This window comes from Megascapheus bottae, chromosome 37 (assembly GCF_031878675.1).
Source record: "Megascapheus bottae isolate mThoBot1 chromosome 37, mThoBot2.hap1, whole genome shotgun sequence".
Taxonomy (NCBI): Eukaryota; Metazoa; Chordata; class Mammalia; order Rodentia; family Geomyidae; genus Megascapheus; species Megascapheus bottae.
The window spans coordinates 478,515-495,300 of record NC_143545.1 but is presented as its reverse complement, the minus strand read 5'-3'; the positions used below and the strand labels follow the sequence as shown (position 1 = coordinate 495,300).

The window sequence follows — 16,786 nt, the reverse complement described above, 5'->3', positions numbered from 1 at the left end:
ACTTTGCAAATGCAAGACATTGGGTTCAGAAAAGAAAAAAGAAAGAAAGAAAGAAAGAAAGAAAGAGAAAGAAGCTGAGATCCTAACTAGCCAGCCTCACTTCCTTGTGGCACCCTACATAAATGTCCTTCCCAAGCTCTGCCCGCCCCAGGGCATTCAGCCCATGCCCCCGGCGGGGATGCCAGCTTCACCGGGAGGATTCTGTCCCCGTGCCCGAGCGCCCCCTGGAGGCCCCGGGCCGAGGCGTCACTCTCATCCTATGAACCCCACCAAACTCAACCAGGAAGAAATCTCCCGCCGTGAGCGCCACCCTGCGCCCAGACCCTCTGAGGCACACAGGAAGATGGAGAGGAGGGGAGCCGCTCTGCCAGCAGAGCTGCCTGGTGCTCTGGATTGTGGTTTGTTTGCGGCATGCCCACGGGGGTAACCTGACTGTGCAAGGCCGGTGGCAGACAGGCATCAAGTGGGCCTGTTGGGGCGGGGCACCCCACTGAACCTCTTGTACCCAGAGGCCTGAGTATTGTTACAACATTGTGACAGATTCCCTTCCTGCCTGCCTGGCTGCCTGAGGGCTTTCAGAGTTACCCACTGGTGATCCAAAACGATCCCGCGACTTCGTATAAAGCCTTGTGTGGGAAGGGTAACATTAGCTATTACGTCTAATTATTTCACATGGAAATAGCTCACACTGTGCAAAACGCCCCCATGGGAAAGTACACGCGAGTGTCCCCTGCATCCCTACCGCTGGGAAAGGACGCGGAAGCTTACGGACGGCCAAGAGGGATTCCCGAAACCCCCCCCCCCCGCAACCCCAGAGCCCAGGACACTGCCAGGCCCCCTGCCCTGCGCTGGGCTAGACACGCCTGCCTTAGGACAGGAAGGGCTGTCCCAATACAAGAGCCACCAAGGCCACGTGGAAGGCGGACGGCAAGACAGACACCGCGGCTCAAGCTTTTGATCAAGGCCGAGATCCGGGGACTGCAATTCCAGGCCATCCAGGAGCTCATGAGATTCCATCTCAACCAAATCCCGGGCTGGATGGCACATGCCTGCTCTCCCAGCTATGGGACACGGTCAGCAGCTGGACGCAGGGCAACCGGCAGTCACGCCCTTGAGGATCGCAGGTGCAAAATGGGTCGGGGGCACGGCTCAGGTGGCAGAACACCCGCCTTGTCGGGGGGGGGGGGCCTGGGTTGAAACCTGGGCCCCAAATAAATAAATGCAGGGGCAAGGTCGCTCCATGCTCACAGACTGTAGAGGATGCGCCTGCTGCTCCACTTGTGGGGAAACAGAGGCACGGTGGGGTCAGATCACACACGCTTGCCCAGGGGAGGCCCCCTTAGGCCGATGGCTCTAAGGACAGGCCGGGTCAAACCTGCCCCTTTGCAAAGCAGCCACCGTGAGATGTGAGATCCGAGGGCCCAGGCCTGGGTGACAGGCATGACTGGTAGGTAGATGGTGGGCGCCTTGGGGGAAGGGCTCCCCAGCAGCCACCCCCCCTGAGAAGGGAGGGCCAGCTCCTCCCCATCCTCCCACCGCCTCTTGGGCTCTGGTCCCGCTGCAGCTGTGCCTTCGCCATCGGGCGCCACTAATTCCCATGATCACTGTGATGTCTAAATGGCATCTCTGGGCCATGCGACTAATATTATCCCAGCTTGATGTCAACGTGGCCCACCCCGAACCCCACCATCAGGCACTCGCTGAGGTTCTGTGGGGCTGCTGCACCCCCTGCTTCTTTCCTGATCTCTGCCTGGAAACGTGCCCTGGACTCCTGGTCTGCTCCTTGGCTTGGCTCTGGGTTTGGAGACACCGCTCGAAGGAAGCGACAGAGCAGGGAAAGAGGGGAAATGATGGTAGCCAAGAAACTTTCTACCCTGGAATTCCTAAGAATAAAGAACACAGGCCGCCTGTGGACTCCTTCTGACCGCCAGCGTAGTACAAGGAGGCTCAGACTTCTCCTGAGACAGTCAGCTCTGCTCGGGGCAAAGGGGAAGCAGGACTCTGGCACTCATCTGTCGACACAAACTTGAGTCTAACAAAATGGCCATGAGAGCCTGCAAGCAGTCACCAATCTCAACAGTACCAGCCAGATTTTATCCAGAGGGCCTTAAGGAGACAATGGACAGAGGACTCTAGAAAGATCTTCTTCTTCCCTTCTCCTTTGCTTCTTATTCTACTCAGTCCAAAGGGAACCTAAGTCCCGCTTACCTAGGAGAAAAACTCCCTAGCGATGACCACAGCTATTTCTTCAGAGCAGGCGTGGCTCTGTATGAGCTAGTGTCACCCCACCTTAACCCAGCAGTTGATTCTATTTGCTGGGTGGGAGAAGCGAGGCACAGAGAGGTTGTTTGCTCAAGAAATAATGCTGTTATGTGGGGCTGGTGGAGGCAAAGCCTAGTGGGAGGGAGTTAGGTCATTGGGGGTGGAGTCTAGTGGATGGAAGCCAGTTATAATGAGAATGGGGCCTCGGGGACAGAAACCATCCCATCCTCCGGCCTCATCTTCAGAGACCTGGGAGTCTGAAGGAAGAATTGCACCCAGTGGAAAGGATCAGGAGGATGGACAGGGAATGGTTTCCAGGGCTGTGAACACCAGTCTTTTCCCATCCCCTACCCTGTGCGGTGCTGAGGTGCTGGACAGTAAGAGGTTTGGTTTGCCACCCTCGGGGGAACCCCAGAAAACCTTTCCCCCAGCCCTAACTCCCCAATATTGGAAGCTCAGTTACCTGGAGGAAGAAGGGTATGACAGACCTTGTTTGGGTCACACTGATTTTGTAAAAGAAAAAAAAATAGTATTGCCTCCTCCCTCCTCTGTTACACCCCAAAGCCCCAGTTACCAATGGTTTTCATCAAATAGGAGGGGTGTGTGTGTGTGTGTGTGTGTGTGAGAGAGAGAGAGAGAGAGAGAGAGAGAGAGAGAGAGAGAGAGAGAGAGAGAGAGAGAGAGCACCAAGCTCACATTCCCAGTGTAGGGATTCCTCTCAAACCCACCCATGCAAGGACTTGGCCAGGTATCTCCCTTGGGCAAGCTGTGCACCAAAATGGTGGCCATGGGCTGTGTTTGCGGGGTGGGGTGTGGAGTGGGTGGGAGGCTGTGTTGGTTGAACTTGGGAGGAAGAGGCTGACAGAATGGAGAGCCGAGAGCTGGACCCGAAACCATCTTCAAGGTCCCGATAGGAGGGAGGGAGGGGCAGTTGGTGGAACAGAGGGATGGGAAGGTTGGTGGATGGGTCAGGGGACAAAGCTGCTGCTTGAAGGGACTCTCCACCCTCCTGGATGCACCTCCTCACCCCTGCGTGCGGCTGGGCCTGTGTTCCTTCAGGGCTGGCTCCAAGAGAGCCCTTAGCCACAAGGGAGTTGATTGGTTTCTGTAGCCTTTGAGGCTAAGCGGGGAGTTTGGCAGAGGACAGAGAGGTCCATCAAAGGCCCGGGGGGGCGGGGCGGGAGGCAACCAGGACCCAGTCGCACAGAGCTGGGGTTGGAGGGAAGAGCTGTGCTCAAAGGAGTGCGTGCAAGGCCCTTTCTGTCTGCACACCCAGAGAACAGATAGCACAGGTGCAGAACCGGGAAAGGGACAGAGTCCCTTGGAGTCTCAGCCCCTTGCCCTGGTATACGGCCGCTGACTAACCCTACATGTGCGTGTGTGTCTGTCTGCTTTTCGATACGTAGCCTTTTCTCTGCTCTCTTCCTTCCCTTCTCTCCTCTCTCAAAGGTGGTGCAGCATCCTGGTGAACCTCCCCGTCTTGTTGCAGGTCTCTGGTGGACGGGAAAAGGACTCTCCCTCCTTGAACACTGCCTCTCGCCCTCCTGCCTCTCCCCCGGCCCCACTCACCCCCAATAACATCTGATTACCGGATTTTCTAGGTTGTTGCCCAGTGACCCTGGATCCTTCTCTTCTTGTTTCTCTCCCTTCTCTTCCTCACCCTCCCTCCCCTTCTCACTGTGAGCTCCACCCACAAAGATGGTGTTAGCCTCTAGACAGAATCCCCAGCGGGCTTCCAAAATCCAATTTTAAACCACACAGAAATGTGTAGCTCCCAGTTCCCCCCACCTCCCTGAAGTCAGTGCTCTCCTTTAGTTCTGTGAGCAATGTCTGAGGACCTGGGAGAAAGTCAATGGCTCCTTACACACGGCATATGACGTAACTGGTGCCTCAAAGGCTCTGGCATGGTTGGAAAGAAAGTTCTGGGAAGTGAACTCAAGAGCCGTGACTCCAGGCTGCCCTTCACCTCGCCCATGCCCTGGCTGGCCCTGCTCCCCTTGTCTGGCTGCCCAAAACCCCGAGGTGGCTGCTGTCCGTTTCCTTTTGGCAGAGATGCCTGGGAACGGAGAGGCTCTTTCCCCCATGACCTGACCTCCAGGCTAAGAATAACTGCCCTGGGACAGTGGGCAGTGGACAGTCCCTTCAGAAGGAGGGCTTGTCTGGGGAGTGGAGAAGGTAAGGGAGCAGCCTGGAGCCAGAAGGAAATGAGAGAAGGCAGAGGGTGAGAAAGCAGAGGAGAAACCTTGGAGCGGGGGAGGCCAGGGAGCTCTCAAAGCACCCTCCCCACTTTATAACCATCCTGCCTCTTCTGGGAAAGCTCAGAGAACGGGGAAATGCCAGTCTTGCTGAACAAATATGGCCTGGTCTGTCTTGTCCCCTTTTGGTCACTTCCTGGGAAAGGAAGGGAACAAATTCCTTTCTTAGAGAAGACACATCCTTCTACTAGCCGATAGGGGCCATCCTGAGCTATGCCCTTGCACCCAGGAAGTTACAGAATATGGGTCCCAAGACCCCTGGCTTTCCTGCGAGGTGAATGGTCAGCATCCCAAAGCCCAGCCAGCTCTTCATAAAGCCAGGAGTCCTGGCTCCCTCAGGGGCATCTGGCGTGGCCTATTCCTGGGTTGACCAGTTGTCCACAAAATCTCCCAAAGAGTCTTTTGTGAACGTTTGTTAATTTTTTTGTCCCTAAATGAGGTGTCAAACAAAGAAATCCCACATCAATGGGCTAGTGGCAGGGTGGCATACCACTGTCCCCTTCCATTGTACAAGTCCCTCCGAGGCTCTGCTACTTTCATACCCAACCCAGCCTCACCCACCAAGTCTGGGAAAGTCTAGGGTAACTTTTCCCACTTTGGATGGTATTTTGGTAGGCTGGGCGTGGCTCAGAAGACACCTCTGACAGCCTGGCCTGGACACTAGGACAGCTTCCGACCAGGTTCATCCATCTGTCTCCTGTAGGGCAGGTCTGAGCATATGCGCATGTGAGCACGAGTACGCTGTCCCATTCACTCACCGTGGATGACACTGGCTGAGTGAAGCAGCCCTAGCGCTGCCCAGACTGCCTATCTGCCCTCTGGCCCACACCAGTCTCCACGGCTTTTACACCGTCTGCCTTCATTCCAACATCCCCACAGAACCCCATCCCCTCACCTCCTCCCTGCTTCCCAACAGACAGAGCCGGGCCTGGGCCTGATTATGCCTTGAGCCTTGCTCAGTTGTGTGCCCCAGCCTGCCTTGGCCTACCGGGATAAGAAGGATCCCTTGTGGAGGATGGTGAGAGGCAGAACAGACCTGAGAGGCCAGGATCCTGTGAGCTAGGAAAGGCAAGGCAGGAGGAGGGGGGTGCTCTGAACCCATCCCCGCCACTCTCTCCCCGCCGTCTGGGCTCCTGGCTAGCCTGGGGACAATTTGGAAGTTCCCAGCAGCCACCCCGAGGTGCCTGGACAGTTATTCTGGTGGTGATGTGGCTCTGTTCTTGTCTGTCTAATATTCCTTTTTAACCCCATCCTGCCTGCCCCTCCCTCATGTAGGGTTACTTTAGTGATCCCTGGAATGTTTTTGACTTCCTCATCGTGATTGGGAGCATAATCGATGTCATTCTCAGTGAAACTAATGTGAGTATTACTCCACCCCACCCAGGGAAGCCCCCTCCCCTTCTCTCGGCCTCCTCTGCTCCTCTCTCTTTCTCTCTCATTTCTCTTTATCTCCTTTTATGTTGTTTTTCTTTTTTTAATTTTCTGTTTTTTACCCGCCTCCAGTCATGCTTTTCATTGAACCTGCCGTCGCCTTGTGGGGAAAAAAAGTGGGAGTTTGTCCTCCTTTTTTTCTTTTTTCTTTTTTTTTTTTTTTCCAATTATGCCAGCCCTGCCCAGCTGTGCTGGGGCCCAAGCCCACGGCGAGCAGAGCCAAGGGCCGGCGGCCACCAGTGTGCCCTTGGAACTAACCCAGCTTTTGTCAGGCCTCTCCGCCCTGCGAAAACCAGGTTTGCCCAGGTTTGAGCCGCCAGAATTATGTAGAGTGGTAAGAGAGTTTAATATGCCCTCGTAACCTCTTTCTTTTCTCATTTTTTTTCTCTTCTCTCCTTTCTTTCACGCCTTTCGTTTTGTTTTCATTTCCCCTCCTCCCTGCTGTTTTTGTTTTGTTTTTTTTCTTTTGTTGTTGGTTTTTTTGTTTTGTTTTTTCTTCCCTGCCCCCCCCTCCTCCTGGCTCCTCTGCCTCATGCAGCACTATTTCTGTGATGCATGGAATACATTTGACGCCTTGATTGTTGTGGGTAGCATTGTTGACATAGCAATCACCGAGGTGCACGTAAGTAGTACTGTGGCCCAGCCGTCCTTCCCTCCCCTCCCACGTCCATCCGTCCATCCGTCCGTCCATCGTCTGTCCATCTGTCCCTGTCGCTCCCTCCCTGCTTTATTTTGTCCTTCATTTTTTTTTTAATCTCCCCCACCGGCCCCCACCGCCTCCTTTTTTTGTTTTTGTTTGGTTGTTGCTGTTGTTGTTTACATGGGTTCTGATTATCCCCCCCCCTTATTGCTTTGTTCTCTTTTTGTTGTTTACTTTGGGAATGCATTAGCACTTCTCCTCTTCTCCCCTCACCCTCCTCTTTCCCTCTCCCCTAACACTCAGCCTGGCATGACTGCAGCTCTGGGGATGGTGGATTGAGGAGGACGGAAAATTCTGGGCAGCTGCTGGGACAGGGGACCCGGGGTTCCTAGAACCCCAACTCCCCCTCCCCCCACACCAGCCCCCTCCCTTCCCCTCCCACTCCCCTCCCATCCTAGAAAGAGCTCTCATAGGCAGGCACCCCCTCAAGAGGCCAGGACCCCGCCTGGACTGTCAGGCCCGCTTTGTCTTCTCCCCCCCCCCCCCTGCTCATCCCTGCACCACAGGGCCTCTGATCCAGTTCTAATGTCAGTAAGCCCAGGGCGTGCTGGCTCATGCCTTGTCGTCCTTAGAGGCTGAGACCTGAGAATCCAGGTTTAAAGCCAAGGCGTGGAATCCAGGCCCTGAGTGAGTTCAAGCCCCAGGACTGGCACAAAAGAAAAAAAAAAGATTTGTATTGAGCAGCCCACGTGGGTAAGCTGTAAGTGCCTAGCAGAACTGCTGCACCCCGGACTGGTATCCCTCACCCCCTTCCTCTTCGGCCCCAGCTCCTGACATCAGGCAGACCCCAGCCCAGTACCTGGAGGCCCCCGTGCCTTCTTCTCCCAGAGCCAGCCCCTCCCATACACCTCCTCCCCGCTCCTTCCACCTCCCGCACCCGTCTTCCTGTTACCGGGCGCGGGTGAGCCTTCGCTCCCTTCAGGCAAACCCTCTCTTGCAGTTAGTCCTGAACATGTGTTGTCCACTTGTTTTCCTGTCACTGTTTTTCCTCTGTGAAGAGATTTGATCACATTTGCACAAACTGTGGGGCTGAGACTACATAGCAGCATGGAAGAAAAAACACTGGCCCGGCCCCCATCCCGGCCTCCCCTGCTGGCTTCAGCAACCTCTGCTCCCCTGAATCTCTGACATCCTCTCCCTGGGCCACTTCATCCCAATTGTCCCTGCCCCTAGGAACCTGGGTGATCGTTGTGTGTGTGCGTGTGTGTGTGTGTGTGTGCGCGCGTGCGCGCGCGCTTTGCTTCTAGTTTATCCTCAGATTACTTTTTCTTTTTTTCTTTTTTTTGGGGGGGGTTGGGGGTCAGTTGTGAGGCTTGGACTCTGGGTCTGAGCACTGTTCCTGAACTATTTAGTTCAAGGCTACCGCCCTACCCCTGGAGCCACCGGCCCACTTCTGGTGGTTCATGGGAGATCAGAGTCTCATGGACCTTTAGTGTCCAGGCTGGCTTTGAACCATGATCCTCAGATCTCAGCCTCCTGAGTAGCTGGGATGACAGGCGTGAGTCACTGCGCCCGGCCTCAGATTGCTTTTGCGATGGGCCCTCCACTGATGCTGTCAGTGGTGGTTCTGCAGGAGTCTCATGGCAGCCCCAGTGCTGTGCGGTCTAGAGAACAGAATTTCTGCACTCAAAGTGGCTGTATGGGGAGGTGCTATTGCCAGAGGCTCTGAGGTGGCGGCTGGATGACTCCCCAGGCGGCAGAGCCGGTCTCAGCCTCCCCGGGACCTGAGCTCCCCGTCTCCCACCCACCCTCACCGTGTGTGGCTCTGATCTCCCCGATCCCCCCACCCCAGGCTTTCTCCCTCCGTATCTTCTTCCAGAGGGTCGGTCATTTTGTTGTTTTGTTTTTCGTTTCTGAACAAGAACGGTTTGTCCGTTACCTGCTTCCTTCTCCCCCAGCCTCTCTCCATGTCTCACCCAGACGTTTTCCTGGTGGCCTTGGAACAGAAAGAACAAAGTGTTGCTGAGGCAGTAGGGAGGCTGTGGAAAGGGAATGAGGGCTTGAGGTCAGGAAGCCGGTCCACGGTTGATCTTTCTGTTATGAAAATGCCCTGAGATGAAGGACTGGGACATTTATAGCAGTTTTTAGTGTTTGAAGCTGAGAAAGGGTAAAGACTATGGCTCCACAGCAAAGCACACATTCTCCAAACCCCTACTCGGGTAGCCTGGAGTCCTGGCCCCTAACCAAGCCCATCTCCTTGGCCTGACTCAGGTGGCCTCCAGCCAAGGACACTTGAGTGTCCTTGCTGCCCACTGCTTAGGCCAGGAGACACAGCAGGGGCGGCCGGACCAGAGCAGGCCCGCAGCTCCGAAGCCCCTGCAGGCCCGGACCCGGGCCCAGTTCTCACCGCACTCTGGGGCTCCAGCGAGCTGGAGGGGTGGCACATGGCAGGGAGTGATGGCCTCTGCACCCACCTGGCTCTGCCTTGGGGTTACTAGAGTCTGAGAGGCAGCACAGGGTCTTTCCCTTCCCAGTGCGATCCTTTAGAAAACTGTCTGGCCTGCGGCATATTCTACACATCGGTTTTATTGTAAGACATGGGGATTTTTACAGTGAGACAGGGATTTGCCTCTAATCCTGGTGACCCAGGAGGCAGGGAAGAGCGTAGTTCAAGGCTAGCTTGCTCAAAAAGTTAGTAAGAACTCCATCTCGACAAACAAGCAAAACGGGAAGAAGGAGGCTGGCCAGCCAGGCTGGCTCAAGCCCGAACGCAAGGCCCGATTTGAAAAACGACGTGAAGGCGGAAGGGGCTGAGCGTGAGACGCCTTTCCCAGCCGCGCCTTGCCACCTGTCAGGCCGTGCCAGGAGGGAAGCCAGGGCAGGAAGGTGTGAGCCACATACCATCCACACATATTACACACACACACACACACACACACACACACACACACACACACACACACACACACACACACACACACACACGGCCCCCGGAGAGGGCTGCTTTTTTAAGGAGGGAGCCTGTCCTCCCTCCCTCCCTCCCTCCCTCCCTGGAGATGCAGAAAGTGAGGGAAAGAGAGGTTAAGAAGACCGCTGGCGTTCCTGCAGGGCAGAGTGTAGAGAGCAACAAGAGGCCAGCCAGCCAGGAAAGGTGTCTGCAGACCCCCAGCAGGCCTCCCCATCAAATCCTGGTGTTCTCTTTTTTATGTTTTTCTTGTTCTTTTTTTTTCCAATCCTCTGCAGCCAGAGGTTGGTTTTAGGCAAACTAAGGGAGCTGGTGAGCTTGGAGTTGTGACCCAGAAAACCTTGCAACTCCTGCTCAAGGTCCTTGGAAGTGGTTTTCCGGGGACCTCGGAGGGGAGCCGGGGCACAGCCCTCTGGGAACTCCATCTGCCTCCCTGGCACAGGAGCCAGCGCCCCCCCAGTCCCCCACTGCATGATGTGGGGGCCAAGGATGGGGGTGGACAGAAAGGCGCCGACAGACGCCTACGTGTGGCTGTCACCGCAGCCGTTACTCACCAGTGGGAAAGGGCTTATGGGTGCTTTGACACAGCCGTGTGTGTGTGTGTGTGTGTGTGTGTGTGTGTGTGTGTGTGTGTGTGTGTGTGTGTTCTGTCTGTCTGTCTTTATGTTAAATATCAGCCCATTAGACATACCCCAAGGCCTGAGGGCTGACCTGGAGCTAGGAGAAACTGAGGCCTGGGTGGCCCCTCCCTCTTCCCTTCCTCTCCCAGCCCTGATTCTCCGTGGGACATTTTTTTTCAAGTGTTTGCCGATACAAATGTGTCTTCCGGCTTCGAGGGGCGGGGGTGTGTCTAGTTTGCACACTGTACTTCCTCCCACTAAAATTCCCTTTTCATATTTCCTCATCTGTACTTTAAAAAGAGAACCATAGCCAGCTGGCTGGGAGAGGAGAGGCCTGGAAGGCAGAGAGCCTGGGCCGTGGTCGGGGGCCGTGGAGGGCTGGGCCCTGAAAGAGGGCTGTCTCCCCGACATTTCCCAGCGGGGAAGCCGAGTGTGTGCCCTGCTTCACTGCAGCTCTGCCCCCAGATGAACAGTAACTTTCTGGAGCACTGACGACAATAATACCTTACACTGTAGGTCGGGCCTCCGGGATTAGAAAAACCATCCAACCCTAACGGGGCCAGGCCCTGGGCCACCGGGCCTCGCAGCTCCCCGAGGAGGGTTGGTGGCCTTGTGTGACAGTTTAAGGTTCCATTCCCACCCCCTGAACTAAGCAGCCTCGGCCTTTGGGGACTGCAGCCAGCCATCTTTGTGCCTCAGTACCCCTGTGCCGGCGGGGGGAGGGGGGTCAAAGTGCAGAGGGCTCCAGGCCCGAAGGGTTAGTGTGCATGGAGTCTGAACAGCCAGTGCCCCTGCTCCTCCGTCCCGGGTGTGGGCTGCTGACCGCGTGGCCAGCGGCTCCTCCAGGCTCACCCACCGGCCCTCACGAGCCCCAGGCCGGGCTAGGCCCTGGCTCGTGTGATTTCTTTCACGTGTTTCCCGTGCCCTCTTCTGCCACTGTGTTAGCCGAGACCTAGCGAGGCGGCCCTCGTCCTCCGTGGAGACTCATTACAGCTTATCTCTGTCTGCCTTTCTTTAAAGCCAGCTGATCGTACCCAATGCTCTCCCACCATGGTAAGACCAAACCCCCGACCACGCCCCCTCTCCCCCTCCCCCTCCCCGTCCAGCCTCTCCGGGAGCCTTGACCTCCCCCCACCCCGTCCTCCCTTCTTTTCCTTGCCTGCCTGTGTTGGGGGGCGGGAGGGGGGTGCTGTGTGTGCGAGCCTGGGAGAGAGCGGACCCCAGAGCTAGCTCCGGTCACACGTCCTGAGGGCTTCAGGCTGCCCTGGGGAGTTGGCGTCTTGGGCAGGCTCTGCCTCTGCAGCCGCCAGCTCCCATGGGCTCTGGGAGTGAGTGAGGCCACTGGAGGCGCAGCTGAGCTTGAAGTCTCTGCACACCCCAGCCATGTGCCCGCCATGTCCTGACTGTGCTGGCCCTGGGGCTCTGCAGGCCAGGAGAGGCAGGGGCCAGGCAGGCCTGTGCTCAGGTGTGGAGGCAGAGTGGCAGGGCAGTGGGTTATGTAGAGATTCCCCCCCCCCCGCCCACCCTTCCAGCAGCGCAGCTCCTTAGCCCTCCTCCACTTGTCTTGGCCTCCATGCCCTCCCCTCCCTTGTCCACTTCCAGGACTCCATAGAGGATCCACCCCCCCCAAGGGGTGTCCTCGAGGGCCTTCACACAAACCTGGGCTTTTCTAGTGTTTTCTGTGTGTGGCAGTCCTCCCTCCCCCCTCCCCCAGCCCCCAGCGGCACAGGGTCTGGGTCCAGGAGGGCAGCCGCTCTGGACCCACGAGGCCTCAGCAGACCACAGCAGTGCTGGCACCGGCCAGCTCACTCCTGCAGCCCTGGCCCTCAGGAGCCTGGGATCTGGAGGTCCTGGGAAGGGGTGTCCCTGAGACGCTCAGCTCCAGTTTCAAACAAAGCCACCCACAAAGTGATACAGCGTTAGCCTTGAGCCAGAGACACTCAAGAGACAGCACCAGAGCCCTGAGTTCAGGCCCCAGGACTGCCCCCCCCTCCCCCACACACACACATCAGAAAGGCGGCAGAGAGAAGCAGGCACGAGGGTCCCACAGGGCAGCCCCCCCCCATACGGACAGCGGGAGGGAGCCCTGCTCCACCCAGCGCCCGCAGAGACTCAGAGCCAGGGAGAGAAGCCTGGCTGCACATCCAGCAGAGATGGAGTCCCCGCACGGGGACTCGGCCTGGCTGCCAACCAACTCCCACCTCCAACCGGGCAGTAGGGAGCTAGGAAGACCCTGGTGCAGCCGGCCTCTGCCCAGGGCTGTGCTTCTCAGATGCCCCCCACCCCCCCATCCTGCGTCCTCCCACCCCTCCGACTGCTAACCGCTCCCCCCCCCCCCCGTGGCCTGGGCTTCCAGAACCTGGAGGAGAACTCTCGCATCTCCATCACCTTCTTCCGCCTCTTCCGGGTCATGCGCCTGGTCAAGCTGCTGAGCCGGGGAGAGGGCATCCGCACGCTGCTCTGGACTTTCATCAAGTCCTTCCAGGTGGGTCCCTCCACCCCCCACCCGCCTCTCCTCTGTCCCCACGGCGGGGGGGGGCAGGAAGGAAGGGGCTCAGGGGTGGGGCTGCCCCGCCCCAGCCGTGAGTGACGTGGCGTGGCTGCCTCAGGACGGAGAGTGCCGAAAAGGCAGAGCCGAGTCCTGCCAGGCTCACGCCCTCGGGCCAGTGGGCAGGGGCCCTAGGGCCCAGCCAGGCCCTGACCCGGGCTCCTCTTAACAAGGTGGGAAGCCCAGCGGATGGGAGCCAAGTCCAGCCTGGCCCTGCCCGTGGTCCCTGGAGACGTGTGTGTGTGTGCGCGCGCACACATGTGTGCATGGGTACAGACACCAGCCTGGGAAGAGGCAGCAGGTCCCCGGGGGGGGCCCCAGCTGGGGGACCTGAGCCAGGCCAGGCGGTACCGTACGGGCGGGAAGAGCAGGCATCTCGCGTTCTCATGGCGCCATCTTGCGGTGAGCACTCGCGAGCCGTCGTTGCTGAGGCCCAGAGAGGCTGGGTGACAGGTCCCAGTGCCCACAAACCGCCATTCTGCAGGCCACAGGCCGGACGTGTGGCCCCGTGGTAGAGTGGCTGGCTTGGCGTGTGCCGGCCCCGGGCCCCAGCTCCATACCAGTAAATAAGTTGTGACCCAGGGGTCGGCACTGGCCTCTCAGGCTCTGCCCAGCTTCTGTGGGGACTTTCAAAGTGGCCCCATCCCACGCCAGGCAGCAGCTGGTGGCTGCTGGCAGGGGGACCCAGAGTCCCTGGGAGGGGACCGGCCAGCCAGGGCCTCACACTCCCTCTTCTTCCTACCAGGCCCTGCCCTATGTGGCTCTCCTGATCGTAATGCTCTTCTTCATCTACGCTGTGATTGGCATGCAGGTGGGCGCCTTCCCGCCCTCCCTCCCTCCCTCTCTCCCTCCCTCCCTCCCTCCTCCCTCCCTCCCTCCTCCCTTCCCTCCTCCCCTCCCTCCTCCCTTCCCTCCTCTCTTTCCTCCCTCTTTCCCTCCTCCCTTACCTCCTCCCCTCCTCCCTCCCTTCCCTCCTCCCCTCCTTCCCTCCTCCCCTCCCTCCTCCCTTCCCTCCTCTCTTCCCTCCCTCTCTCCCTCCTCCCTTCCCCACCTCCCTGATTTCTTCTAGCTCAGGCTCCTCACTGCTGGGCAGGGTGACCAGAGCAGGACATCCTGTAGGCAGCAGGCTAAGAACCTCCAGCAAGGACAAAGCTCAGAGACTCAGTTTCCCTCCCTGTGGCCCAGGCGTGGGTTCCTCCTCACCCCAGAGCTGTACAGTGGGCCTCTGAAAGCAAACCAACAGCAGCACACACACATATATTAACCCACACTAGTTGTTCGCTGCAGACCTCACCGCTTGGGAAGCAGGCCTCTCGACTGTACCCATGCATCCCTTCTTCTCTTCTCGAGCTGTCTGCTTGGCTGGAGTCCCACATGTTTGCAGGGGAGGAGCTTTGAACACAGTCCTCCTGTCTGAGCCCCACCAGCCTGTGTCCCTTCGCTCATTGATAGAGATTGGGGCCTGGCTAACCTCAAGCCTTGACTGCTTTCTGGGTGGCTGGGGTCACAGGGGTCAGCCTCCATCCCAGCCAGGGCGGGGTCCTGGTCCTGCCCACCTCCTGCGCCCCCAGGGCCGTTCTCCAGATGGGCTGGTCAGCCTGCCCTGCGCTGACCTCTTCCCCTCTCCTGCCAGGTGTTTGGGAAAATTGCCCTGAACGACACCACGGAAATCAACCGGAACAACAACTTCCAGACCTTTCCCCAGGCCGTGCTGCTGCTCTTCAGGTGGGTCCCCCCCCTCCCTCCCTCCTGGGTCAGGGAGGGAGGAAGGGAAGGAGGGAGCAGGGGAGGAAGGGAGGAAGGAAGGTAGGCTGCCCAAGTGGGCAGGTCCCGAGGGGCGGGCTGGGGACAGCAGGGCCGTGCTCGGGGGGGTCAGCACGCCCAGGCCGCCCACCCGGCCCCACGCCAGCCCGCGGCTCAGCCAGAGCGCCGGGCTCCTGGGCCAGGAGGCCCAGAGGCCCGGAGGCTGCAGCGGCGGCGGGAGGTGCATCAGGGCGTCTGCCCTCCCCGCTGCAGGTGTGCCACAGGAGAGGCCTGGCAGGACATCATGCTGGCCTGCATGCCAGGCAAGAAGTGCGCCCCGGAGTCGGAGCCCAGCCCCAGCGTGGAGGGGGAGGCGGAGGGGGCCGCGCCCTGCGGCAGCAGCTTCGCCGTCTTCTACTTCATCAGTTTCTACATGCTCTGTGCCTTCCTGGTGAGGGGGTTGGGGGGCGGAGGCTGGGGGGGGGCTGGATGGAGAGCAGGGCTCTGTGCCTTCCCCGTGAGCTGCAGCTGTGGGTGCCATCCTGGCGTCCGGGTCCCAGCTCCTGGGCTGAGCAGGGTTGGGTCCCGCGGGGACCGTGACCCGGCCGCCCTCCGCAGATCATCAACCTCTTTGTGGCCGTCATCATGGACAACTTCGACTACCTGACGAGAGACTGGTCCATCCTGGGCCCGCACCACCTGGACGAGTTCAAAAGGATCTGGGCAGAGTACGACCCTGAGGCCAAGTGAGTGCTGAGGGGGCGGCCACCCCGACGCGCATGCCGGGGCAGGGGGGGCGGTGAGGGCTGCCGGGAGGGGGGGGTGGAGCACATCCCCCACCACGCATCCGAGGGCGGCCAGCTTGGTGCACGGCTGGACACGCCGCCTGCCCCAGGCCCGGGGGGGGGCGGTGGCCAGAGCAGACCCAGTCCACGCAGTGAGTGACCGGCAGGAGATGCACCTGGGGAGACGGATGGCCCCAGCCGGCGGCCATCGATGGGGGGGGGCAGGCGAGGCCCCTGACCGCCCACCCTCCCTCCCGGTCCCCCAGGGGCCGGATCAAGCACCTGGACGTGGTGACGCTCCTCAGGCGGATCCAGCCCCCGCTGGGTTTCGGGAAGCTGTGCCCTCACCGCGTGGCCTGCAAAGTGAGACGGGGCGGGTTCTGGAGGAGACGCTGTGGAGGGGGGACGGCCGTGGGGGTGGCGGGGGGGGGGATGGCTTGAGGCTCAGTCTCTGGGATCCCTGCACGTCTGCAGACTTGCTCCACGGCCTCTGGGTTACACACGCTTTTCTAACTTGGACCCCTCGATGTATCCCACAAGGGATTTCTCGGGAGGTGTCCAGGGGCGCCGCAAAGGCAAAGCCGCTTTCTGATGGCTTCTGATGGGGTTTGGACGAGGGCCCTGTGCCCGCGAGGCTGGCACGCCGTCCCCTGAGCCACGCCTCCGGCAGTTAGCTCCCGTGTGGCTGGGGGGAAAGGGAGGACACCAGTCCAGTCCCCAAGGGAGGGGAGGGGAGGCGCGTGAATCAAGAGGAAGGGCACTGGAGGGGCAAACCCGAGGCCCCGAGTGCCAGAAAGGAGAGCGCAGACAGGGCAAACGGCCTCTCCCGCTCCCCCAGCGTCTGGTCTCCATGAACATGCCCCTGAACAGCGATGGGACTGTCATGTTCAACGCCACCCTGTTTGCCCTGGTCCGGACCGCCCTGAGGATCAAAACGGAAGGTCAGGACCTCCCCCCTGCTCCACCGGGGCCCCCCTGCCTGCCCGCCCTGTGGCCACCTGCAGAGCTGGACTCGACCTCCCCACTCCCAGAACCCCCAGACTCCTCCTGCCGGCTTCCCTCAGACCCCGGGGACCCTTCCGTACCCCCCCCACCCCAGCGTTCTGCCTGATTCAGCGGCTCCTTCCCCCTCTCTTCAGGCAACCTAGAGCAAGCCAACGAGGAGCTAAGGGCCATCATCAAGAAGATCTGGAAGAGGACCAGCATGAAGCTGCTGGACCAGGTCGTCCCCCCGGCTGGCGGTGAGTGCCCGCCCGCCAGGCTCCAGGGACGAGGGCCTCGTGGCTCCACACAGCCGGGGGCTCCCGGGCATTTCTGGGCAGAGGGCTGGGCTTGAAAGCTGTGCAGAGAGAGGCGCTCTGTCTTTGCTGTGCTTTCTGAGTGTCTGGATGTTTGGGGCGGCTCTTCCCCGGTCAGAAGGCACCCTGCCCTCAGGTGCTCCTCCTGGAGAGGCGGAAGGCCTGCACACCGGAGGGAGGCTGCCTTCTCCCCGGAAGGCCACACTCACCCACGGGGTGAGAAGGGCGTCTCTCCGGAA

The 16,786-nt window shown here is 59.4% G+C and overlaps 1 protein-coding gene across 11 annotated transcripts in view; it reads left to right on the top strand.

Moving 5' to 3' along the window:
• Positions 1-16,786, top strand: part of Cacna1c (calcium voltage-gated channel subunit alpha1 C) — a 231,805-nt gene that overhangs the window by 203,689 nt on the left and 11,330 nt on the right. For 6 of the 11 annotated variants that reach the window (XM_090325250.1, XM_090325255.1, XM_090325245.1 and 3 more), the window contains 10 exons: positions 6,487-6,570; positions 11,194-11,226; positions 12,530-12,658; positions 13,467-13,532; positions 14,355-14,446; positions 14,738-14,915; positions 15,083-15,210; positions 15,516-15,612; positions 16,088-16,190; positions 16,389-16,490. In XM_090325250.1, the coding sequence (XP_090181376.1) occupies positions 6,487-6,570; positions 11,194-11,226; positions 12,530-12,658; positions 13,467-13,532; positions 14,355-14,446; positions 14,738-14,915; positions 15,083-15,210; positions 15,516-15,612; positions 16,088-16,190; positions 16,389-16,490 (1,012 nt within the window). Of the gene's footprint in view, positions 1-5,792; positions 5,877-6,486; positions 6,571-11,193; positions 11,227-12,529; positions 12,659-13,466; positions 13,533-14,354; positions 14,447-14,737; positions 14,916-15,082; positions 15,211-15,515; positions 15,613-16,087; positions 16,191-16,388; positions 16,491-16,786 lie in introns of all 11 variants that reach the window. The other 5 variants (XM_090325254.1, XM_090325256.1, XM_090325249.1 and 2 more) reach the window with 1 other exon arrangement.